At 45.5% G+C, this 27,019-nt stretch overlaps 1 protein-coding gene across 2 annotated transcripts in view; it reads right to left on the bottom strand.

Moving 5' to 3' along the window:
• Positions 1–27,019, bottom strand: part of DROSHA (drosha ribonuclease III) — a 390,676-nt gene that overhangs the window by 345,218 nt on the left and 18,439 nt on the right. For both annotated transcript variants that reach the window (XM_075314852.1, XM_075314853.1), the window contains exon 4: positions 23,890–24,124. In XM_075314852.1, the coding sequence (XP_075170967.1) occupies positions 23,890–24,124 (235 nt within the window). The remainder of the gene's footprint in view (positions 1–23,889; positions 24,125–27,019) is intronic.

The following is a 27,019-nucleotide window of genomic DNA, read 5'->3' as shown; positions in this document are numbered from 1 at the left end:
TGTTCGCTGTCACAGCAGAATGAATGAGGTTCTGATACACATAAAAAAGCATCAGAAGAGGAAGAAAAATGCAAGTTTTTATTTAGTGTTTTTCCTGCCAAAAGATCCCTTTAGAATGCAGGGATGTCCACAGAAGAAAACAATGTGTTTACAAACCCTAAGGCGGGCTTTGCACGTTGCGACATCGCAAGCCGATGCTGCGATGTCGCACGCGATAGTCCCCGCCCCCGTCGCAGGTACGATATCTTGTGATAGCTGGCGTAGCGAAAATTATCGCTACGCCAGCTTCACATGCACTCACCTGCCCTGCGACCGTCGCTCTGGCCGGCGACCCGCCTCCTTCCTAAGGGGGCAGGTCGTGCGGCGTCATAGCAACGTCACACGACAGGCGGCCAATAGCGGCGGAGGGGCGGAGATGAGCAGGATGTAAACATCCCGCCCACCTCCTTCCTTCCGCATAGCTGCCGGCGGCAGGTAAGCTGATGTTCCTCGCTCCTGCGGCTTCATACACAGCGATGTGTGCAGCCGCAGGAGCGAGGAACTACATCGTACCTGTCGCTGCAGCATAATTATGAAAAAGTCAGAGCCTGCAACGATGATACGATAACGACGCTTTTGCGCTAGTTAATCGTATCATCTAGCATTTACACACTACGATCTCGAAAGTGACGCCGGAAGGGCGTCACTTTCGATTTGACCCCGCATGTGCCCTAAGGCGGGCTTTGCACACTACGACATCGCAGGTGCGATGTCGGTGGGGTCAAATTGAAAATGACGTACTTCCGGCATCGCATGCGACATCGTAGTGTGGAAAGCCTAGATGATACGATTAACAAGCACAAAAGCGTCGTAATCGTATCTTCGGTGCAGCGTCGGCGTAATCCATAATTACGCTGGCGCGACGGTCCGATGTTGTTCCTCGCTCCTGCGGCAGCACACATCGCTGTGTGTGAAGCCACAGGAGCGAGGAACATCTCCTACCGGCGTCACCGTGGCTTCCGTAGAATATGCGGAAGGAAGGAGGTGGGCGGGCTGTTTACATCCCACTCATCTCCGCCCCTCCGCTCCGATTGGCCGCCTGCCGTGTGACGTCGCACGACCTGCCCCCTTAATAAGGAGGCGGGTCGCCGGCCAGAGCGACGGTCGCAGGGCAGGTGAGTGCATGTGAAGCCGGCGTAGCGATAATTTTCGCTACGCCAGCTTTCACAAGATATTGTACCTGCGACGGGGGCGGGGACTATCGCGTGCGACATCGCAGCATCGGCTTGCGATGTCGCAACGTGCAAAGCCCGCCTAAGGCTATGGTGCCCATGGTGTTTTTTTTCATGTGTTTTTCCTTGCTTTTTTAATCAATCAATCAAAAAGCATCCCAGCAAAGTCTATGAGAATTGTGACTTGCTGTGCCCATGTTGCTTATTTTTTCCTTGCAGATTTTGTTGCTCAAAAAAGAAGCAGCATGTCAATTGTTTCTGCATTCGGTTTCTGCGTTTCCATAATCCCCAGCAATGCTTTATCTCTATAATGGATTATATCGCAGCACTGTGCGTCACACACCGTGCATACAGCAGGTGTGTGAGGCTCTTCATAGCTCAGTAACCAGGGGTCATAATGATGACGACACAGGGTTACTATGACAGTAATCGGGTCCCTGTGATCACATTACAGGGACCCAATTGCCAGGGAGAGGTAAGAGATTCCTCTCCCTGCCTTCTGAATGCTGCAATCGCACTGATCGCAGCATTCAGGGGGTTAAACTGCCAGGAGCTGCGTGGGTACCTCTCCGGGCAGTGAGAGCTGGGTCCCTACTGTAACATCAGCCGGAGATCCGGCAGCAATCTTGGGGATACAGCGCCAGAACCCAGTGATCGCCATGACTATAAAAAAAAACAAAACACAAAAAGCAGGAAAAACACAAGTGACAAAACATGTAAACGCAATAATAAATGCACGTATTTTCTGCTCCATTTTTCCTGACAAAACATGCTTTTTTATGTGTAGAAAAGAAGCACATAAAAAAGCAAAGTGGGCACATAACCTAACGCAATAGTATTCAATCCCTCAGCTGTGTCCTGCATTACTTGGCCTATGCAGAAAATTCAGAGCTGGGTAATACCCATGATGGGATAGATAAACTGGGCAGCGGCAGAGAACGTGTATTGATATTCGGATACTAGGTAGATATAGAATATTAAGGCTGGTGAATAAGCTCTGAAGAAAGTGATAGAGTGGAATTTCTTTGGCATTTGGTAATTAAACCTCAAAAGTAGGGATGATCGAATACCTCAAATATTCGGCTTTGTGAATATTTGCCGAATAGGTCGCCGGTATGTGAATATTCGATGCGCAATGTAAGTCTATGGGAAACCTGAATAACAACTATTCGGAACTATTTGGTTTTCCCATAGACTTACATTGCACACCTAATATTCGCATAGTGGCGACCTATTCGTCGGATATTCTCGAAGCCGAATATTTGAGGTATTCGATCAACCCTACTCAATAGTAATACAGTAAGTCACATATTAACAACATGACTCTTCCATTAGTGCTTGAAATGCATTATGTAAGGGGTATCTGTCATCCATGTTTTCTCCCTATCCATAGATGGCCATACAGGTCCCATAATACAAATAAACAGATACCTGTGGGGTCTGCAGAGCCGCTTTTGCGCTGAAAAGTCCCGCTCAGAAAGAATATGCTAATGAGGATAGCAGTGAATTTGAGGTGTGTCTATACACAGAGGGCAAGAATACAAATACCATTTATCTCAACCTTCACAGATTTTCAGTATCCATATACATTTCGCTAATAATGCACAGGAATAGTGTGGGAATGCCGGCCCATCAGACGACCCACATAATACAATCATTTATTCACAAAACACATGTTACCGCTTGGGTTTGTAGTCATATGAAGCGCGCTTCTCCCCACCCACAGCCGTGGATTGACAGGTCTCTCCCAATAAGCATAGGCTGGGATAAACGGGCCAAATCCAGGGCAGCGGGCAGGGAGAAGCCTCTGTGGACCCCAGTCTGTCTTACTTAGTCCATTGTGCGGCCTGGCCCCAAAGTTAAGACATGTCTTTCTCTGAGACACGGCAACGTTTCAGAGTCAAACACATCTGGCTGAGATCATCAGTGCCCTATACATGCTGCTAGTGGATCAGGCAGCATGCAGAAGTTGTCAGGTTACCTTTGGACACCCTTTATAAGTGTCTTTTTATCCAGAAGACCTAGATCATAAGTATTAGCTGTGACAAAGAACCCAGGAGTTGCGGTTTGAGACACAACACTCTACAATAATTACAATTTGTGAAAATGCGCCTCACAAAAACGCAGACAGATGTCTGATTGTGATCATAATCACAGATCAAGCTCACCAATGTTAGTGTATGGGTCCGTAAGAAAAGAAAAACAACAACATTTGGACAGCACTTGGAGGCCATCCTCGTTCTTGGCATATTTCACACACTGTTTTATGGGAGAAACTTGAGAACCCTCTATGTTTTTTTATGTGAGAAAAACTGATGCATTGAACAACCTCTGATGAAAACCTCCTCAAACATTGATGACGTACAGACAGGTTTTTTGCATGCAAGAAAAATCAGTGACGTCTGAATGAGGCCTTTTACCGACAGTACATCAGTCTTCTTTACTCCTCAACACCCGGCACCATGCTCCACTCCTCGACTGATGGCTCTGCCTTCTGCCAGCTAAATACTTAACGTGGGCAGAGGGAACTGTCAGTCAAGGAAAGGAAGGCGACATTGGGTGGAGAGTAATGAAGAAGCCCAATGTAATCTCTGTGCACCAACATGGATTTCCATCTCATTAGCATATACTTACAAAATACAGTGGAGCCTTGGATTAAGAGTAACTTGGATTGAGAGCGTTTTGCAAGACAAGCAAAGCTTTATAAAAATGTGTAACTTGGTTTAAGAGCAATGCTTTGAAATAAGAGCAAATACTCTCTGTGTACACTTCCAGTTCTGTCCTTTCACCGCGCTCTGGAGGTAACTTTCTGTACATATATACTGTATACAGTATACCATTATACAGTAGTACAGTATATACTTATATACTAACATGTCTATCAATTTGCATTTGTGGATACAGTATTGTACTTTCTGATAACCAGTACAGCACATTGCTTGTACTGTACCTCTCGCACACCAACAATTCTATTGTAAGCTAATGTGCAGTTTAACCTGCTTTATATGCTTTTACTGTACTGTTTAGTATTTTGTATTAGTGTACTGTAATAATTTTATATGAATACAGTACATTATTTTGTATTACTGTAATAAATTTGTATAAATATAATAAATATTTTTGGGTTGTGGAACGAATTGTCTGCATTTCAATTATTTCCTATGGGAAAATTTGCTTTGATATAAGAGTAACTTGGTTTAAGAGCACACTCCTGGAGCCAATTATGCTCATAATCCAAGGTTCCACTATATATGATCGGTAATGGAGCAATGCTTGTGCTCATACAGGTGTTAACTTATATTTTCAAGAACTACACAGCCATGTTTCTGTTGAAGGGATATAAGGTTGATGATATACTACCTTTAACACTAGAAGTCCCAGAGAGGAGGTTGTTTTCCATTGAGTTTAGCCATTTAGTTTCTAGTTAGTTCTATTCAGTTTCATTTCAGTTCATTTGACTCTTTCGGGACTTCAGGGGGGGAACTCGAAATTTCTGGGACTTCTAGTGTTAATTTGATGTCATTAAGAAAAACACTGAGACAAGCAGACTCGGCATCCTCAGCAAGTACCCAACAGCAGTTACTGACACTTTCCACGAGGTCAACGCACATAGACCACTGTTTCTAAAGATTCTTCTATGGCGAGTACGACGTTCTCTTTAAAGGCAAGGCCTTTTCTTAACCAGACTTTCATCTCAGGAACCTGTAGCACAAGTTGTCTAGCATCTTAAAGGGAACCTGTCAGGTGCAATATGCACCCAGAACCACGAGCAGCTCTGGAACATATTGCTAATCCCTGCCTAACTGTCCCTGTATACACTAGTATAGATAAAGAGATCTTTAGAAAAAGTATTCCTATAGATCCTTTATGATATGCTAATGAGCGCACGGACAAGTCCAAGGGCGTTATATCCCCGGACTGGTTCACCCTCTTAGCATGTTAGCTTGCTCACAAGGGCGATGCATGTACTTGTGTTCCTTGTCACTGCTTCAGATGCCAGGTTTAAAGTGAGTGTGCATGATCAGAAATCCTGGTACTTGCGGTTATGCGAACTAGACCTCTCTGAAACCGGGGCGCGTACACCCAGCTTCAAAGTGCATATGACCAGAAGTGCGTACTGACCCTATACCCAGCGTCTGAAGCGGTGACAATGGACACAGGTACACACATCGATCCTGTGGGCGAGCTAACATGCTAAGAGGGTGGACTAGTCATGGGAAATAATGCCCTTGCGACTAGTCTCTGCACTTATTAGCACACCATAAAGGATCTTTAACTACTACATGCTGGGACAGTTAGGCAAGGATTAGAAATATGCACCCACAACTGCTCGTGGTTCTGGGCACATATTGCACCTGACAGGTTCACTTTAAGACCCCATACACATTAGCCTAATGTCGGCTGAAACCGCTATTGTTGACATTATCGGCTGATGGGCTATTGTGCATGGGGGTGCTGACTGACTGATGGCTCAGAGTGATGTCCCATGTTAGATCTGAGACTGCCAACTGCATTGTTATTCCTGAGATAAGCCACTAACCGATGTGTCAGCTGGCAGATTTCACATAGAGAATAAAGGAGTGCACGCTCGGTAGAGCGAGCACTCCTATATATGGGAGTTTCAGCTGAGATAGCGATTGGCAGAAGTACCGTTCTCATATCTAATTTGTATGGCCAGCCTTACAATTGACATGTTATATCAGAGATGGCTTAAGAGGTTTGTCTGCATCTATAAAATAAAACTGATATTGTGAGAAGCACACTACAATGGTCAAACGCCCTGCACAGCCCTTGTCCTTCTACAGAGATAACTGTTTATTCATTATGCACTACAGAGCCATATTGTACAGTGCGTTTATTTGTAGAATTCCTCTTTAGCTGCTTCTATATGCACAGGATAACATTGCTGCATTGCGAGTCTAAACATTCTCACAAAGCATAAAAATCACTTTTCGGCATTTGGTTTCTTACTAGTTTGTCCTGACTGGGCGATCACCATGGAAGAAGCCGGGCAATCACTCAACACAGCGATAACTGTAAACTTTATATATTGATAAAAGGGTACACAAATGTAACAAATCTTAGCATTTAAAACTCAATATGCACTAAAATACAGGAACTAAACTACAAGATAATAACCGGGTATTATAAAACACCAATTCTTCTCAACAGCATTAATCCCTTAATTTCCTAGCTCTGCTGGAGATGTCAACAGAAAGATGGAAACCTAAAACACTCATGGCTAGATGCCTTTTGGTGAGGGAGAGGGAAATTAAAAAAAAAATCATGCAATTTGTAGCTTATATATGAAAACGGAGACAGAAGTCTTTAAATTTGCCTAATGAACACTATACCCCATAATCACATAGTCACTAATCAACATCGCTAGGTCCCCCGAGGAAGTCATTTGCACGAAACACGTGTTGGGACTACTCCCCATGTGTCCCCGCATGTGCCCTTACTTACTCTGGTAAGCCCCACTCTGGTTTTTGCGCTGTGGTGATGTTACATGTAATTGCTGGCTTAATATGTATTGACATTTTTATATTTTTTTTGTGTGATCATGTCCTGTATATTATCCTTCTGGAAGTCAGCTGGCTATCCTGAATGTTTTCACTTGATGACCCAGCGCTCACCACTGTGGGGAATTAAGTGTACCACCTATATCGCTGTATGTACCTTTGCAACATGCGGCTTCACATCGGGATTTAATCGCTTCTCTGTCTTAACCTGCTCTTAAAAGGGTGGTTCACCCATTTTTTTTATTTTCTGTAGGAGTTCTACTTACCTTTCTAGGCGTTTTCTCCATTGTCTTCTGTTTCCAGTTCTGGCACTGAGCGGCGCTATCCTGCACGCTCAGTGCCGGTCACATGACCCCCTGGAGCTGTGGCCGCCAGCATCCTCTGACGTCCCGGCATTTCCGGGCTCTCAAACAAGACGGGTACGTCAGACGAGGCTGGCACCACTCAGATTGAGTGACAGGGCTGTGGGCGGTGACAACCGCACATCACAGCCCAGTATCGAGGGGAGGATCCGGAGGACGTCAGTGTGGAGCCGGCGTCCTGCAGATGGTGAGGCACGAGGCGCCAGTGTGCAGTACAGGGGGGGTGGGGGTTCTTCACCTGAATCCCCCCCCTGCACGTAAGTGTCTGATCACACTCTCCACCCGCCCGCTCTGCTGCAATGTAAGGACAGCGGCCGGTGTCGGGCAGTGTAATCATCTGCTCCTCCCAGCAGCAAGACACTGACAGGCATGTCACCGCTGTGCTCTGCCATCTGTCCTGCTGCATGGGACCAACTGTCTGCACTCTGTCACCTGCACCACAAGTCACAGAGTGCCCCCCTCTTATCCCTCTCTCCTCTCCCCTCTCTTTTCCCTCGCTCTCTTCCCCCCTCGCTCTCTCTCCCCCCCGCTCTCTTTTCCTCCCCCCCGCGGTCTCTTTTCCTCCCCCCCGCGGTCTCTTTTCCTCCCCCCGCGCTCTCTTTTCCTCCCCCCCGCGCTCTCTTTTCCTCCCCCCCGCGCTCTCTTTTCCTCCCCCCCCTCGCTCTCTTTTCCTCCCCCCCTCGCTCTCTCTCTCTTTTCCCTCGCTCTCTCCTGGCATGGTCAGTACAGAAATCTCTCCATCGTGGAGGGGTGAGAGGGAGTAATAAACATGGAGTCCCTACTGTGTCTGTGTATTTATTTCTAATAAAGTATTTTTCTCTGTGTGGTCTTTTTTTTTTTAAACCCTTTATTGGAGATTCTTAATGGCCAGGTCAAACTTGGCCTGACATTAAGAATCTCGGGCTTTATACCAGCTGGTAAAACATAGCTGGTATTAACCCCTTATTACCCAGCGTGCCACCTGCCACCAGGGCCACTGGAACAGTTGGATACAGCGCCAGAAGATGGCGCTTCTATGAAAGCGCCATTTTCTGGGGCGGCTGTGGACTGCAATTCGCAGCGGGGGGCCCAGAAAGTTTGGGCACCCTTCACTGCGGATTCCAATCCTTAGCTGCCTAGTTGTACCTGGCTGGACTCAAAAATTCGGCGAAGCCCATGTCATTTTTTTTTTTTTAATTATTTCATGAAATAAAAAAAAAAAAAAAAAAGAAGGGCTTCTCTATATTTTTGGTTTCCAGCCGGGTACAAATAGGCAGCTGGGGGTTGGGGGCAGCCCGTAGCTGCCTGCTGTACCTGGCTAGCATACAAAAATATGGCGAAGCCCACGTCATTTTTTTAAAAAAGTTTTCAGGCTAAAACCTTTATAAAAAAAAAATGCTTCCCTGGATTTCTATTGCCAGTGAAAGTAACACCAAGCAGCGGTGGTAGCTGCTTGGTTTACCCTTAACAATAGAAAATGCAGCGGGAGCCCACAAACAATGTGATTTTTTTTTTTATTTTTTATTTTTATTGAATTTAAAAAAAAAAAAAAAATAAATCTACATGGGCTTCGCCCATCGAGGACCAGAGCATTTTACTGCTCAATTCATCCCAAGTAATCAGATGACTGCAGTGTCTGTCAATTACTTGTTCTGTGTCCCCCTGCATCCATTGCAGCGTGTACGGGCTGTGAGGTCAACGGAGTTCAGTCCAGCACTGGAGTCAGCTGATCTGAACTCAGCTGAACTCCAGCCTGCACACGCTGCGATGGATGCAGGAAGACATAGAACAAGTAAGGTCTAAGCCACACGGCGAGAAAAACAGTGCGAGTGGAGTGCGATCAAACATCGCATTCCACTCGGACCAATATTAGCCTGTGTGTCAGTGCACATGAGCGATTATTTTCTCCGCCCTAATTGGACCGAGAAAACAATTGCAGCATGCTGCCACTGTAATGCAAGACTCTCTCTTTTACCCATTCAAGTGTATGTGGTGAGAGAAAAATCGCACTGCACTTGCGGTACATCGGTGGACTACGAAGGAGAGAGGGAGAGAAATCCCTCCCACCACTCCTCAGTGCTGGCCCACCCCTCGAGTGCCGGACCGCCCCCCGCAGCTGAGGTCTGCTTGCAGAGTCGGACCTCAGTCGCAGGGACACACGCATGACACTCAGCTCTGCTGTACTGAGCGTGAGCCGAGTGTAATGCGAGGGGATCGCAGTAATCCCCGTGTGGCCCCAGCCTGATCGGCCGACACTTGAGTCAGCTGATCTGAACTCAGCTGAACTCCTGTACACACAGCCCGTACACACAGCCCGCACACAGTCACATGTGACCGGCAGCAGGCAGCGACTGCTGTTAAGGCTACATTCACATGACCGTTCCGTTTTTGCGGGCCACAAAAAACGGTCCTTTTTTTCACGGATGCATCCTAGTGGCATCCGTGTGACATCTGCGTGCCTTCCGTTTTTTTTGCGAACCGCAAAAAACGGAAGCAGCAAGAAAGATAAATAGATGAGTAGATATAGAAATGAATAGATAGATATAGAGACAGAGGGATAGAGGAAGGAAGGAATGAATGAATGAATGAATGAATGAATGGATAGATAGATAGATAGATAGATAGATAGATAGATAGATAGATAGATAGATAGATAGATAGATAGATAGATAGATAAGAAATACATATATAATGTCTTACCCCCTGCATATTCTAAGCTGGCACCCTTTTGTGACTTTCATGTGGCACTAAGGGGTGCTTAGCCTTGTATTTAGTAAAAAAATAAATAAATAATAAAAAAAAAATGACATGCGGTCCCCCTATCTTTTGTAGCCAGCTAGGGTAAAGCAAACGGCTGCAGCCTGCAAACCACAGCTGGCAGCTTCACCTTGGCTGGTAATCCAAAACAGAGGGCACCACACACTGTTATTTTAAATTAAATAAATAATTTAAAACAAAAAACACGGGGTCCCCCAAAATTGGATCACCAGCCAAGGTAAAGCGGACACATACACACACACACTGTAGATACGCGCACACATACACACACACACTGTATATACGCGCACACATACACACACACACTGTATATACGCGCACACACACTTTCTTCCCCTGGCTGTGTAGAGCTGCTGCTGTCTGTGTGATTTCTCTCAGTCAGTGCATCCACTGGGAAGAGGCAGGGAGGAGGGTTTGGGTGGGAGCAGAGTGGGTGTATTAGACACAATGGGTGTGTTAGATAAGCTAGACACCGCCCTAGAGCCACAAAGAATTCTGGGACTTGTAGGAACTGAACACAGGAAGTCAGAGGAGAGATTAACCCCATCAGAGCTGGAGCCAGCAATGAGCATGTGCTGCTAGTGCACAATAAAAGCTAATTTTGCTGAAAAAACATAATAGATGTGTTGAGGGGCACATATTAGCAAGATTTATCAGAAAAAAAAAAATCAGTTTTGGTAACTGGACAACTTCTTTAAAACACTGTTATTGTCTATACCCCTGTTATACTTTGTGTCTGACCAGTTAAAAATAAAAAAACATTTTTTATGTGCACTAGCGCTGTTGATTGGTGACTATGTGATTATGGGGTATAGTGTTCATTAGGCAAATTTAAAGACTTCTGTCTCCGTTTTCATATATATGCTTTTTGAAGTTGTTGCCTTTTATCTTTGATGAAGTCCATATATACTGCCCTATGTTTTCTAATTTGTAGCTTAACAGCTCAATTTACCCTTAAAGGCACTCTGTTAGGACGTTTTTGCTATGTAATGAAAAGCCAGCATGCTGTAAGAGTTAATATGCAGTTTATAGCCAGAAGTCTCTTATCTCATAGTCTGCTTTACTTGCAATGTTAAGGTAGTGTCACACACAGCGACGACGACAACGACGTCGCTGCTACGTCACCATTTTCTGTGACGTTGCAGCGACGTCCCGTCGCTGTGTGTGACATCAAGCAACGAGCTGGCCCCTGCTGTGAGGTCATTGCTCGTTGCTGAATGTCCTGCTTCATTTTTTTCGTCGTCGCTCTCCCGCTGTGAAGCACACATCGCTGTGTGTGACAGCGAGAGAGCGACGAAATGAAGCGAGCAGGGAGCAGGAGCCGGCGTCTGGCAGCTGCGGAAAGCTGTAACCACTGTAAACATCGGGTAACCAAGGGAAGACCTTTCCCTGGTTACCCGATATTTACCTTCGTTACCAGCCTCCGCCGCTCTTGCTGCTAGTGCCGGCTCCTGCTCTGTGCACATGTAGCTGCAGTACACATCGGGTAATTAACCCTATGTCTACTGTAGCTAGGATAGCAAGGAGCCAGCGCTAAGCAGTGTGCGCGGCTCCCTGCTCTCTGCACATGTAGCAACGTTATGATCGCTGCTGCGTCGCTGTGTTTGACAGCTAAGCAGCGATCATAACAGCGACTTACAAGGTCGCTGTTACGTCACAGAAAATGGTGACGTAACAGCGATGTCGTTGTCGCTGTCGCTATGTGTGAACCCAGCTTTAGTCTAAGCTTCTTGGCTTTATCATTAGTGGGTCTGAGCAGCCTGTGAGCTGTAGTCCGACTCTGCCCCCTTCTGTGATTAGCAGCTTATGTCTATGGAAATGTACACTAAAAAATGTGGGCGGGGGCAGCTCTCTAGAGCTCTGCTACATTTCACTATCAGAAAGGCTGCACCCAGTAATTTAAGTGATACATTATTAAATTCAGAATAGCTTTGCCTACATCATGCAGCTATCACAAGAGTAAGCAAAAACCTACTGACAGATTCCCTTTAACTACTATCAAAACTGTCATTTAAAGATTTTGGATATTAAATGCTTAAAGGGCTGCTCCACTACTTTTATATTAAAGGTTAGAGGTGATGGGACTGAACAATACAACATAGTCAACTGCGTGGTGGCCACGACAGTGTACTGAAGATCATTTACAAGTTATAATATGGGAGGATATGGCGCAGTACCCAGCTGTGGCCATTGCACAGTTGACTGAGCTGTTCAACTCCATAGCTGCCAAAGTCCATCTGATGCCAGCAGCGAGAACAGCAGATTGGTGGCCAAGCCAGGCGTCAGACCCCCACTAATCTGATGTTAATGACCTATACCTGGGATAAATCATCAAAACAAAAAAATAGTACAGCAACACTTTAAGGCTATGTGCGCACGTTGCGTACTAGCCCTGCAGATATTTCTGCAGCGATCTGAAGAGCACATGTGCGCTTTAGATCGCTGCAGAAATGTCCGTAGTGAGCGCAGATTCCATGCGCTCTGCCTGCAGCTCCTCCCATAGACAGAGCAGGAGCTGCCGGCAAAGCGCAGGAAAGAAGTGACATGTCACTTCTTTTTGCGCAGCGCTTCGGCAGTAGCCGAAGCGCTGCGCTCTTAGACGCCACGTGCGCACGGCCCCTGCACAATCTCCATAGACTGTGCAGGGGACGCAGGACGCATGCAGTTACGCTGCGCTACAAAGCGCAGCGTAACTGCATGTTTTTACGCAACGTGCGCACATAGCCTAAGGCTACAAAAAGTTGGAAAGATACTATAATTGTAGTAGAGATATACTGTATGTATGTGCCCACGATCAGGACTCAATGCATCTTGGACGCAGCGGATCCTGACCTGAGGGTCCACGAGTCTCCTCCACAGGAGACCGCAGCTGCTTGTATCCACAATCAGGGTTCAGTGCGCTGTGGTCCGTCGCTTGTGTTCTCCCTACGGAGGACATGCAAATCAGCAGCAAACAATTGACATGCTGCGGTCTGGAAAGCCGCACTGCAGGTCAGTGTTTGCTGCGGAGAAAACAAGCACAGTGGGCACAGGATTTCTAGAAACCCATCCACTGTATTCGTACTGTACCATGCAGCGCTTTGGAAGCAGCTGAAGCATGTTACATCCAAAACGCTGCAAACACTGATCGTGGGCACACACCCTTATAAAAAGCTAAAATGGGCAAGAGACAACAAAACGGCTAAGGCCCTGTGCGCACATTGCGTTTTTAGCTGCATTTTTGCTGCAGAAATTTCTTGAGAAATTCTTGTAACCTTTCTGCAGACATTCCCCAGCAAAACCTATGGAAAAAAAAATAGCTGTGCGCATACTGCGTTCTTTTCTCAAGAACATTCCTTCTGTAGAATTTCTTGAGGAAAAGAATGAGCATGTCACTTCTTTTCTGTAGGTACCTGCATTTTTTGCCATAGATAATGGTAAAAAACCGCAAGGACTAACCTGCGGAAAAAAACGCACCAAAAGTGCAACATGCGTTATTGGTGCGTTTTTTGAACGCAAGTGCACTAATCTTTTACTCTCAAGAAATTTCTTGAGAAAAATCCTTTTTCTAGTGCGGACATGGCCTAAATATATAAATATCTGGAGCAAGTGGGAAGAAGCTTGTAACTGAAATAAAAGAAAATATTTATTTATGAATTATAGCTAAAGCTGACTTGTATGTAATGCATTTCAACTTTAAATGGGTTTTCTCGAGTTGTCTCTTGAGCATCTCAAAGCTACGAGGGGCTGCTGATAAGTCTTTGACATTGTGATTTTTTTTTTTTTCTATAGTAACAAATGTTACATCACATGAAAGTCTTATGTGTCTAATATGTTTTTAAAATTTTGTGTTTGTTGCTTATGGCAACAGTGTTCTACGCACGCGGGAAAACAAAATGGCGGACTCTAATGCGATATTCACAGCAACTGAGAGAAGAGGAGTGATAAAATTCTTGTTTCTGCAAGGAAAGTCCAAGAAGGATATTCATGGTGATATGTCGCAGACATTGGGGGATCAATGCCCTACATATTCCACAGTTAAGAACTGGGTTGCCAAATTTAAAACGGGCCACTTCAGCACCAATGATGAGGAACGTCCTGGACGACTGAGAGTGGTTGTTGTTCCAGAGATCGTCGATGCTGCGCACAACCTCATACTGAAGAATCAACGAATGTCAGGTAAAGCAATAGTAGACATCATGGGGATTCCCGTGAATGTGTTTGTCTCATTATCCAGTTACAACAGAAAAAGTTTTGGTACCGTGTTAGCCAGTTGAAAAATGATTGATTGTTCTCAGTGAGAGAAACAAAATTATTATTTTGTAGTTGGGATACCTTTTAATGGCTAACTAAAATAAAATAAAATGATGTTACAAAGCAAGCTTTCGAGACACCTCAGGTCTCTTCATCAGGCATGGTATGACAAAATATCTGAAGAAACACAAACAGAGCAGAGAGATGGCATAATAAAAGACATTTAAATAAGCAAACACTGAGCTTAAGGCCCCGTCACACTAAGCAACATCGCTAGCAACATCGCTGCTAATGAACAACTTTTGTGACGTTGCTAGCGATGTTGCTGTGTGTGACATCCAGCAACAACCTGGCCCCTGCTGTGAGGTCGTTGGTTGTTGCTGAATGTCCTGGGCCATTTTTTAGTTGTTGCTGTCCTGCTGTGAAGCACAGATCGCTGTGTGTGACAGCGAGACAGCAACAACTAAATGTGCAGGCAGCAGGAGCCGGCTTCTGCAGAGGCTGGTAACCAATGTAAACATCGGGTAACCAAGAAGCCCTGTCCTTGGTTACCCGATATTTACCTTCGATACCAGCCTCCCCCGCTCTCACTGCCTGTGCTGCCGGCTCCTGCTCTGTGCACATGTAGCTAGCTGCAGGACACATCGGGTTAATTAACCTGATGTGTGCTGTAAGTAGGAGAGCAGGGAGCCAGCGCTCAGTGTGCGCTGCTCCCTGCTCTGTGCACATGTAGCTAGCTGCAGGACACATCGGGTTAAATAACCTGATGTGTGCTGTAAGTAGGAGAGCAGGGAGCCAGCGCTAAGCATTGTGCGCTGCTCCCTGCTCTGTGCACATGTAGCTGCAGCACACATCAGGTAATTAACCCGATGTGTCCTACAGCTAGGAGAGCAAGGAGCCAGCGCTCAGTGTGCGCTGCTCCCTGCTCTCTGCACATGTAGCTCCGTGCGGTGGTAACCAAGGTAAATATCGGGTTGGTTACCGATATTTACCTTAGTTACCAAGCGCAGCATCTTCCACGCGGCGCTGGGGGCTGGTCACTGGTTGCTGGTGAGCTCACCAGCAACTCGTGTAGCCACGCTCCAGCGATCCCTGCCAGGTCAGGTTGCTGGTGGGATCGCTGGAGCGTCGCAGTGTGACAGCTCACCAGCAACCTCCTAGCAACTTACCAGCGATCCCTATCGTTGTTGGGATCGCTGGTAAGTTGCTTAGTGTGACGGTATCGTTGTTGGGATCGCTGGTAAGTTGCTTAGTGTGACGGTACCTTTAGAGAGGGAATCCTTAATTAGCTTTGATTAGTGGTGTGAAAGGTTTATTGTCCCAATATCCATGTAGGATCAGAGGCATGGTGCCCTAGCAGTCTCTGTAACAGACTCCTCAGATTCTATAGTGAGTCTTAAATCCTCCTGACAGGTTGAGTCCTGTGTCCACAGAGTTAAACATTTTAATGAATTTGTACTCCAAGACCCTTCCATGATTCTGTGATCTGAAGTTGCCTTTTAATATGACGAATTTCATGTGGTTTATGCTGTGTCCTGAAGCGCAGAAATGTTTGGCCACAGGTAAATCAGTTTTTTTGTCTGTTATTGTGTCGGTGAGATCTCATTCTTGCTCTCAGTCTCTGTCCTCTTTCTCCAACATAGAGGCCCCCAATAGGACACATAGTGCACAGGATTAAGTACACCACGTTGGATGAGGAGCATGTGAATGTCCCAGGAAACTTATAGTCCTGCTGTGTGTTAGGGATCTGTATCCGGTGTATTCATTATCCATGAACATTTGGACATGAGGAAGCTATCTGTAAAGTGGGTCCCCAAATGTTTGACAACAGATCAGAGAAGCATGTGATTGAAAAATTCCTGGTCCATTTGTCAGCGATTCTGAACTGATAAGAACTTCCTGGATCAACTGGTCACTGTGGATGAGACCTAGATTTATTTGTATGACCCTGAAAACAAGAAGCAGTCAAAAGAGTGAAGGCACAGTGGCTCTCCTCGTCCAAAGAAGTTCAGGGTGCTGACGTCTGTGTTCCAGGATAAGGAGGGCATGCTGCTGGTGGATTACCTTGAAATGGGTTCCACCATCAATGCAAGGTATTACATTGAACTTCTGGACCAATTGAAGGCAGCTCTGAAGGCCAAAAGGTGCGGCAAGCTGTCCAAAGGAATCTTGTTCCTGCAAGACAACACCTTTGCTCACACTGCACAAGCGACAATGGCAAAACTGGCAGAGCTGGGCTTCCAGCTGGGTGACCACCCACCTTATTCACCAGATCTAGCTCCCTCCGACTATCATCTGTTTCCAAACCTGAAGAAACACCTCAAGGGAACCAAATTTCACACCATTTCGGATGCCATGGCTGCTACGGATGCCTGGTTTGAGACACAACCGAAACCCTTGTTTTTGCTAGGCTTACAGAACTTAGAATATTGATGTAAGAAGTGTGTTGACATCAGTGGAGAGTATGTGGAATAAATGTAAAGTTTCATCATCCAATCTCGTTTCTTTCTAGGTAAAGCCAAAGACTTATCAGCAGACCCTCGTATGCTGTCTCCTTTCAGTCTCTTTGCTTTGTGGTTTCTGGCAAGACGGGCTCTCCTAGAGTGACAGTTGTGGTGAGTAATAGAGCTGTATTAGAAGCAGAACTATGAAATTCAGCACAAGTTCTGGTGTTACACATTCAGCTAGTAGTTTCTCGATTAGACACTGTTCATATTATATTTACACAGAGGTTATAAGTGCAATTGAACAAGCACACAGGTCCAACCAGCAAGAGCAGAGAGCCTCGATTAGCAGACCTGCTATGAAAGCTGAGAACTGGTGACTTCTACCTGCATCTCTCCAGAAGCAGAGAGGGAGACCTAGGGAGGTGAATAGCTAACTGCTGTATAAAAATCAATGGGCTGGAGAGTGCCAACTGGGATGTTCTTTAACAGGGTCTGGAGGCCAAACTCCATGGAAACCAGCTATATACTATGTAAGATAAAAGCTCTCATTGCATGACAATGATAGCAAATAGAATAAGCAGGTAAAATGCAAACTTATTTTTATTATTATAAAATCATTTTCACGTTGAGTAACTAAATAAAGCAATTTAAGTACTTTAAAGGGAACATGTCAGGTCCCATATGCATTCTGACCTACAAGCAGGGTGATGTGTGGCCTAGAAACCCCTTCCTACCCATCCCAGTGTTGTATTATTGTGTAATATAAATTTATTAAAAAAGTTTTATAACTTACATGTTCCCTACGTAAATAAGCAGAGGGTCTAGTCCCCTGGGCGTCTCTTTGCCCCATGGGCATTTGCATGCTTTCCGTGGCATCATACCCCTGTGGGCGTGATACCATAGATTTACATGAGTGACGTCACCGTCAGCTCCTGGAGATCCCGCACGTGCGTGCTTTCCATTCACACAACTTTCTTATCCGGGTATTTGCTTATCAGTTTCACAAGCGCACTGTGCATTATCAGAAGACTCCTGCTGTTCCGACCATGCGCAGAGCGCGTCTAATGCCGGCGTCACACGACACGATCTATCGTGCGATCGCACCCGCACCCGCCCCCGTTGTTTGTGCGTCACGGGCAATTAGTTGCCCGTGGCGCATAAAGTCGTTAACCCCCTGTCACACGCACTTACTTCCCGCACGACGTCGCTGTGGGCGGCGAACATCCACTTTCTGAAGGGGGAGGGACGTTCGGCGTCACAGCGACGTCACACGGCAGCCGGCCAATAGAAGCGAAGGGGCAGAGATGAGCCCATATCCTGCCTTCCGCATTGCCGTCGGTAAGCTGTGTTTGTCATTCCTGGGGTGTCACACGGAGCGACGTGTGCTGCCACGGGAACGATGAACAACCAGAGCACAGAAGGAGGAACGACGTTTTGAAAATGAACGACGTGTCAACGAGCAACGAAGGTGAGTATTTTTGCTTCTTCACAGTCGTTCGGAGGTGTCACACGGTACGATATCTCTGACAATGCCGGATGTGCATCACTAACGACGTGACCCCGACGACTTATCGCCCGATATATCGTACCGTGTGGCGCCGGCATTACACTGGCAAGTAAACACCCGGATAACAAGGCTGCGCGAATGAAAAGTGCGCACGTGCGGGATCTCCAGGAGCTGATGGTGACGTCGCTCATGTAAATCAATGGAATTACGCCCACAGTGTGATATAAACATGCAAACGCCCACGGGGCAAAGCAACGCCCAGGGAACTAGAGCCTCTGCTCATTTACACAGAGAACCAGAAAGTTATACAACTTTTTTTTATAAATTCATATTACACAATATTACAACATACAGGGATAGGTAGGAAGGGGTTTCTAGGCCACACATCACCCTGCTTGTAGGTTACAACGCATAAGGGACCTGAAAGGTTCCCTTTAAGCTAAAACTGCTCTTTACAGGGAATCTGTCACCAGGTTATTGCTCCCCCATCTGAGATCAGAATAATGTAGAGGACAGACACCGTGATTCCAGCGACGAGTCACTTACTGAGCTATTTTATGTCATTTTGATAAAATCAATGTTTTCTCTGTACAGATCTAGCAATTATACAGAGCTCAAGAATATGTTGGACTATTTGGCAGCAGGAAAAGTAGTCCTCTAATGATAATCTACTGCTGATTAATCAGTGATTTTATAAAACCTACACTAAGCAGCCCAGTAAGTGACACATCGCTGGAATCAGGATCATTATGCTGCTCTCAGATTAGGTGCCAAAACACAAATATATTCTTTTTAAGTCAAGAGCCTTTACAAATTATATAGACAAAATACATTAATAACATTAAAACATCTCTCTCTACAACATAAGACAAAAGGTTGACTAAAATCTCACAATTTTTAGAAAGGTTGTATAATCTATGATAATTCTGTAGTTAAATTGCGATCACAACATTGGCTGAAAACAATCATAAAATTGTCCTCATTACTTACCTTATTTTCCGGCGTATAAGAGGATTCCAACTTTTCCAGTTTAAATATATAGTTTGGGATATATCATATATACTTAAGTGTAAGCTGACCCGAGTAATATCCCCATTGTTTAGTGATGTCCCCTGCAGTAATGTGCCATTGTTATATAATGTCCTCTGCTGTAATGTCTCCATTGTTTAGTAATGTCCCCTGCAGTAATGAGCCCATTATTTAATAATGTCCTCCTGCTGGTTCCCTTTTGTCCCCTACCATGCAGTTGTTTACAAACAATACAAGATATTCTCACCTCTCCTTCATTCCCGCGGTGCCTCCAGCTGTTTCTTGCCATCTGCAGTCACATAGACACCTCCATGATAGCTTGTACGGAGCTATCACGGAGGCGTCTGTGTGCCTGTGGTCTGCAAGAAACAGCTGGAGGCACCGCGGGAACGAAGGACAGGTGAGAATATCTTTTATTGTGTGTAAACGACACCCGTCGTATAAGACGACCCCCGACTTTTGAGAATATTTTCAGGGGTTAAAAAGTCATCTTATACTACGGAAAATACGGCATTTCTGATTTGCATATTACTACATTAGGATTGAGTTAGGATACACTTAGAACTAAATAAGGAATATGGAAAAAAAACAGGGTTGGCAAAACATGAATCTCTTCTAAAAAATCCACTATGTTCAAAATGACAAAATATGCTGTACATTGGTTAATATAGTAAAACTCCACTCTAAAGCCAAAGAAAGCACGTTTAACATAGTCAGTTTTGGCCACCGATGTGTATGTGACCCATGTGATATGTACCAGAAAAAAAAAAAATGCATGACTCGGAAGTTGATGTTTTTTGTATTAAAGATGTGCAAAGATAGAAAAAATTTACAGCTATTAACCAAATAAATACTTAAAAGTAAAAATAAAGACATTGAGTCCACCCCATTTTTGATGACCAGCATAAGTAAAGCAGACAGATGTGAGCTGATATAATCAGGCTGGGAAGGCCCATAGTTATTGCGCCCTTATCAGCCTAATAATGTCATCCCACAGCCGCTCCTTCACTTCGGCTCTACCCCATTGTCACTGCACCAGGATAATGGATTATGGGGTTCACGTCAGCTGTGTAGTGTTAGTTGGAATTAAGCCTTGGTGTTAGTAATGGAGAGGTGTCTATCAGATACCCCCATTACTTACTCAGTAATTAAAAAAAAAAAAAAAAAAAAAAACACAAAATAATTTATTTCAATAAACTCTCTGAAACTTTCCCTCATTTACCATTTTATTAAAAAAAAAAAAAAAGGCTAAAGCGGGCTTTACACGCTACGATATATCAAACGATATGTCGTCGGGGGTCACGTCGTTAGTGACGCACATCCGGCCTCGTTTGACATATCGTAGCGTGTAACACAAATGAGCGACTGTGAACGAGCAAAAATACTCACCTTATCGTTGCTCGTTGACACGTCGCACAAATCGAACGTCTTCTGTGCTCCAGTTGTTCATCGTTCCCGAGGCAGCACACGTCGCTCCGTGTGACACCCCGGGAACGACAAATACAGCTTACCTGCGGCCACCGGCAATGCGGAAGGAAGGAGGTGGGCAGGATGTTTACGTCCCGCTCATCTCCGCCCCTCCGCTTCTATTGGGCGGCCGCTGTGTGACGTCACTGTGACACCAAACATCCCTCCCCCTTCAGGAAGAGGATGTTCGCCTCCCACAGCGAAGTCGTTCGGGAGGTAAGTATGTGTGACGGGGGTTACAGAGTTTGTGCGACACGGGCAACAAATTGCCCGTATCGCATAAATGACGGGGGTGGGTGCGATCGCACGATAAATTGATAAGTGTAAAGCAGGCTTTAGTCTACCAAATTTGTTGTAGTCTAAAAAAGGATATGTGAAAAAAAAAAACAAAAACAAAACACAAAGAAATAAAAAAAAATAAATAAATAAAAGAAGACACCTACCCTAGTTCACCACTTTATTTCAAACAAAACAAAAAATTCCCAGCTTGTCTGACATAGTCCAGAGCGACTCCAATGAATTCAATCTATGGCGCATCGGTCTCTGAAGAGAGGTGACATCAGTAACATTACTGCTGTTCAGAGTCACCAGGTCATGCTGCGCGAGACCCAGCGTCTCTGATGAGGGGTAACGTTACTGATGTTACTGCTCTTCAGAGGTGCCACATCACACGCACAGTACCACTTCACCAGGAGTGACCTGATGGCCCGGCGACTCTCATGAACGGCAACGTTGATGTCACCGCTCTTCAGAGGTGCCGGGGTCTCACGCAGCTCAGCGTGACCTGGATTTGGCTGTTCGCAAAGTCCATTGAGTGTCAGAACGATGGTCCATAGACTTTAATCGGATTCACTGTGGACTACCAGGGAATTTTTTTTTCTTTTGAATAAAGTTGTGAATGAGGGTAAGCGCCTTCTTTTATTTCTCTGTGTTTGTATTTTTTTTCAATTATCCTTTTTTAGGCTATGACAGATTCAGTGGACTACGGTGGAGCTGCATGTTTTGGTTTTTTTTTTTAATAAAATTGTAAAAGAGGGAACGTTTCACAGAGTGTTTATTGAAATAAATTATTTTTTCTGTGTCTTTTTTTGTGTAACTGTGTTAGTAATGAGGGTGTCTGATAGACACCTCTCCATTACTAACATCAAGGTTTGATGCCAGCTGACACTACACAATTAACATCAACCCCATAAACCATTACCCTGATTTTCACCGCACAAGGGCAAACAGAAAAAGTGAGGCGAAGCACAGCTAATGTGATGCACCACTTCTGGGCAGCTACAGGCTTTTATTATTAGGCTGGGAAGGGCCCAATAACCATGGACCTTCCCAGCCTGATAATATCAGCTCACAGCTGTTTGCTTTACCTTTGCTGATTATCAAAAATGAAGGGGGAACCCCACGTTCTTTTAATCATTTTTTTGGTTAATAGCTGTAAAATCTCTCTCTATATCATCTTTGCACATCTTTAATACTTAAAAGACAATAATTCTTGGAATGAATTTAATTCTGGTACTTGTCACATTGACGGCGCACAGATGTCATCCATGTGCTGTATGTGTTTTCCATGAACCAGTAGACTTATTGACCCTTTTCATCCTTGCTGAAAGTAAAAAAAATGGACATGTCTCGGTGTGGATGACAGGGACACACATGTGGTTCACACAGACACACGGCCTGTGTGAAAAAACAGAAGTATGAAAATCAACATCTATTTTAAAAAATATGTGAGCGTGCGTGTGGACATATCGTGAGTACGTGTTAAGACAGACACCACACATACTGGTAACATGAACATGCAATGTGGGCGTAAAGGACAGTGTTAGGGAACATCCATATGTGCCGATAGCTCATATTGGAGTAATCTGGACAGGATAACAATTTTAAGATGAAATATAGAAGCTTACAAATAGGGATGATCGAATACCTCAAATATTCGGCTTCGCGAATATCCAACGAATAGGTCGCCGCTGTGAGAATATTCGATGCGCAATGTAAGTCTATGGGAAGCCCGAATAGTTCTGAATAGTTGTTATTCGGGTTTCCCATAGACTTACATTGCGCATCGAATATTCACAAATAGTCGCATAGCGGCGACCTATTCGGCAAATATTCGCAAAGCCAAATATTTAAGGTATTCGATCATCCCTAGTTACAAACTCTCTGATTTCCAATTAAAGATATGTTCTGCTTTTTTTATATATAATTACATTTTCATTATAAGGGGTCCTTTAAGTTTCTGTTCATGATTTTTCAATAGAAAAGGATGTGTTAAGAAATCAGGATCTTTGCCTTTAGAAGGAATCTGTCAGCAGGTTTTTTCCCCCAATCAGAAAGTAGTGTTATGAGAAAGAGAGCCTGATTTATGTTATGTATCTCTTACTGGGATGCTTGCTTCAGTTTTGACAAATCTGAATCGAGGCCGGATATGCAGTACCTAGCTGTGGCCACTACACAGTTGAAGGAGCTGTGCTACGCAGCTCCATAACGGAATAGTTTCTGTTCGACGGTGGCGGCACCAAGAACAGTTGATTGTCAGGGGTGCTGGGTGTCGCACTGCCACCGATCAGACACTGATGACCTATCCTGAGGGCAAGCCATCAATGTTAAAGAACCGGCAAACCCATTTAGTTTATCATGTTTCCAGATCTCAAAACTGTACATCAAATAGGGTCTAACTAGATGTCTTCCCTCGGCCAGACGCACTGAAGGGGTTTTCAAGTGCTGATACACTACAAGTCTCCTTAGTTCTCCGATAAACCTGGTATGTACTAAGATGAATGTTTAAAATGCATGTTATGTTAAACAATGGAGAAAACGAGCTTCCCGCGAGTCATTTTCTCTCCCTAGGCATGGTTTTAAATGCCTATTCTCTCAGTTCTCTGCCTGTTTACACACGTGCACATCATTGGGAGCAATTTATCTGTCCACTCCCAATAATAATGAGGTCCCAGATTAGCCGCCTGCTGTTCCTGCTGGGGTGTTACACAACGGTCCACTGATCTCCCTGTGAACAGCTCTTTGCGGTGGGCTGATATGCTGTTTCACTTGCTTAGATAACACTTCACACAAAGGTTTGGGATAAGACAGGTTACTGCATTTCTCAGAATACATTTCCTCCAGAAATACATTAAATACATCCTTTAAGTATACTCTGACATCTGAGGCGTCTTCTAGAATCATGCTCCGAAAAGAGAATCATAATCAGGGCGTACTATGCCAACCACTAACAGAATATGGGGCAGTAATGGATAGTTAGTATTTATATACAAATAGACCAAAAACATTTCTAAAATAGGAAGGTGTTTATGTGTAAATACAGACAAAACCCAACGATCTTTGGCGATTACTCACTACTTGGTCCATTGGATCACTAGAGTAGTAGCTTTCTGAATGGGTGCACCGGATCCACACAGGTTTCAGCAAATCCTCATCCTCCTCATCATTTCTGTCCAGCAGGTTGTCATCCAGGGGATCCTTGTCTTTTAACATAGTATAACTACTTTCTTTGCGTGACGATGGACTTTCGGAGCAGTCCTTTTCCTCTTCTTCCCATCTTGCTCGCTTGCGCTCTCTACTAGGGGACCGACTATAAACATATACAAATAATTTGTCATTTTCAGAACGGAACACCAACGTTACACTGCACATAAAATACACTCCCTACTCCGAATATCTTTCTGAATTGGTATTTAACCCCATAAAAAGTATCTGTCTGCCAAGCGATTGTCGTGCTCTCTGACAGCACAGCTCATTTCTGCACACAGGTCTACCGGCAGGGCTGGGCTGATGCACCAACAGCCTGCCCCTCCGATGAGGCAGGGAACCAAATAAATAACTTATGCAAAAGCCGAGGGAAGTAAACTCCTAAACATCTTTTCACACGGTATAGTTAAAAGCCGTGCTGATCAGTGGGAGGCAGGGACCGGAGAACTCCACCGGTCGCTCAGTTAAAGAAGGGTGTGCGTTTAGAGGTGCAAGGGCTGAATTCAAAACTAACATGCGTACGCCAAGTAATTCCGTTCTTCAGCTTCAGGGATCTGTGGGGATCCTAGGACCCAGACCCTCCCTGATCAACAGGGATTTTACAGAGTTATAATATAGCACAATGATTTTTATCAGCTTTAATAGATGGCGATGCATGTACATTGAACTAAAGTCTTTGTTCTTAGCCTGTTACTCATGAGATGAACTATGTTCTGGAAAATTAAAGGAAACCTGTCAGTCTATTCATGCTACCCAAGCCATGGGCAGCTTACATCAGAGAATGGCTGCATGATTGCTTCGCCATTTCAAGCAAAATATAGTTTGAGGGGCATGCGGAGTACTATAGACAGAGACGAGACTACCTGGACTCCTTCCCATGCCACTCCAGGTGATTGGGAGTTGGTGGGTTCTTCAAGCAGCATTTTGCTCGAAAAAAGAGAATTTTGTTTACTTACCGTAAATTCTTTTTCTTATAGTTCCGTATTGGGAGACCCAGACCATGGGTGTTTAGCTTCTGCCTCCGGAGGACACACAAAGTACTACACTTAAAAGTGTAGCTCCTCCCTCTGAGCTTATACACCCCCTGATGAGCAGACCCAGCCAGTTTAGTGCAAAAGCTGAAGGAGAATAGCCACCCACAAGTAGAACAGAGCAAGAGCCGGAACAACCGGAGACTCTGTCCACGACAACAGCCGGTGATAACACGCGGAACAAGAAATTGCCAACAGGTAACAGGGAGGGTGCTGGGTCTCCCAATACGGAACTATAAGAAAAAGAATTTACGGTAAGTAAACAAAATTCTCTTTTTCTTTATCGTTCCTTTGGGAGACCCAGACCATGGGACGGTCCAAAGCAGTCCCTGGGTGGGAAATAAACAGAAAAACTAAGAAGTAGGCAGAACCTAACTTCACAAATGGGCGACAGCCACCTGAAGGATGCATCTGCCCAAGCTCGCATCTGCCGAAGCATGAGCATGCACTTGGTAGTGCTTCGAAAAGGTGTGCAGGCTAGTCCAAGTGGCAGCCTGACAGACTTCTAGAGCCGTAGCCTGGTGCCTGAAAGCCCAAGAGGCACCGACAGCTCTGGTCGAATGTGCCTCGATCCCCGGCGGGGGAGGCACCTGAGTACTCTGGTAGGCGTCCGAAATGGTCGATCTAATCCAACGGGCTAAGGTCGGCTTAGAAGCAGAAAGGCCCTTGTGCCGACCTGTGGTTAGCACAAAAAGAGAAGTGCACCGCCTAAGTGCAGCGGTGCGAGACACATAGATCCGGAGAGCGCGCACCAGATCCAGAATATGCAGGGCTTTTTCAAAGCGATGAACAGGAGCCGGACAAAAGGAAGGTAGGGTAATGTCCTGGTTAAGGTGGAAAGGAGAGACCACCTTAGGAAGAAAGTCCGGAGTCGGACGGAGAATCACCTTGTCTTGATGGAAAACTAAAAAAGGTGACTCCGAAGAGAGCGCAGCCAAATCCGAGACTCTCCTGAGGGAAGTTATGGCCACCAGAAAGGTCACTTTCTGTGAAAGACGATACAAAGAAACCTCCCGAAGAGGCTCAAAGGGGGGTTTCTGCAAAACCGTGAGAACCAAGTTAAGGTCCCAGGGATCCAAGGGCCGCCGGTAAGGCGGAATGATGTGAGACGCGCCTTGCATGAAGGTGCGGACCTGAGCCAGCCGAGCGAGACGCCGCTGGAACAGAACTGACAGAGCTGAGACTTGTCCCTTGAGAGAGTTGAGGGACAGTCCTAGCTGCAGACCGGACTGTAGAAAAGACAGAAGGGTCGGCAAGGAGAATGGCCAAGGGGGATGGTCGGTAGAGCGACACCAGGATAGGAAAATTTTCCAAGTCCTGTGATAGATCTTAGCAGAGGAAGACTTATGGGCCCGAGTCATAGTGGAGATGACTTCAGGAGGAATACCAGAAGCCGTCAAAATCCAGGACTCAAGAGCCACGCCGTCAATTTGAGAGCCGCAGAATTCGGGCGGAAAAACGGACCTTGCGAGAGTAGGTCTGGATGGTCCGGAAGATGCCACGGCATCTCTACGGACAGATGGAGCAGGTCTGGATACCAAGCTCGCCTGGGCCAGTCCGGTGCAATGAGGATGACTCAATGGCCCTCCATTCTGATCTTGCGCAGGACTCTGGGCAAGAGAGCTAGAGGGGGAAACACGTAGGACAGACGAAACTGGGACCAGTCTTGAACCAGAGCGTCCGCGGCGAATGCCTGGGGATCGTGGGAGCGAGCCATGTAAACAGGAACTTTGTTGTTGTGACGGGATGCCATTAGGTCCACGTCCGGAGTGCCCCATTTGCGGCAGATTGACTGAAACACTGCCGGGTGCAGGGACCACTCGCCACCGTCCACGCTTTGACGGCTGAGATAATCTGCCTCCCAGTTTTCCACGCCTGGGATGTGGACTGCGGATATGGTGGACTTGGAGTCCTCCGCCCATTGAAGGATGCGTTGTACCTCCAACATTGCCAGGCGGCTGTGTGTC

The sequence above is a fragment of the Anomaloglossus baeobatrachus genome, chromosome 6 (assembly GCF_048569485.1).
Source record: "Anomaloglossus baeobatrachus isolate aAnoBae1 chromosome 6, aAnoBae1.hap1, whole genome shotgun sequence".
NCBI lineage: Eukaryota > Metazoa > Chordata > Amphibia > Anura > Aromobatidae > Anomaloglossus > Anomaloglossus baeobatrachus.
Note: the sequence above shows the minus strand (reverse complement) of the source record. Positions and strands in the feature narration are given on the sequence as shown.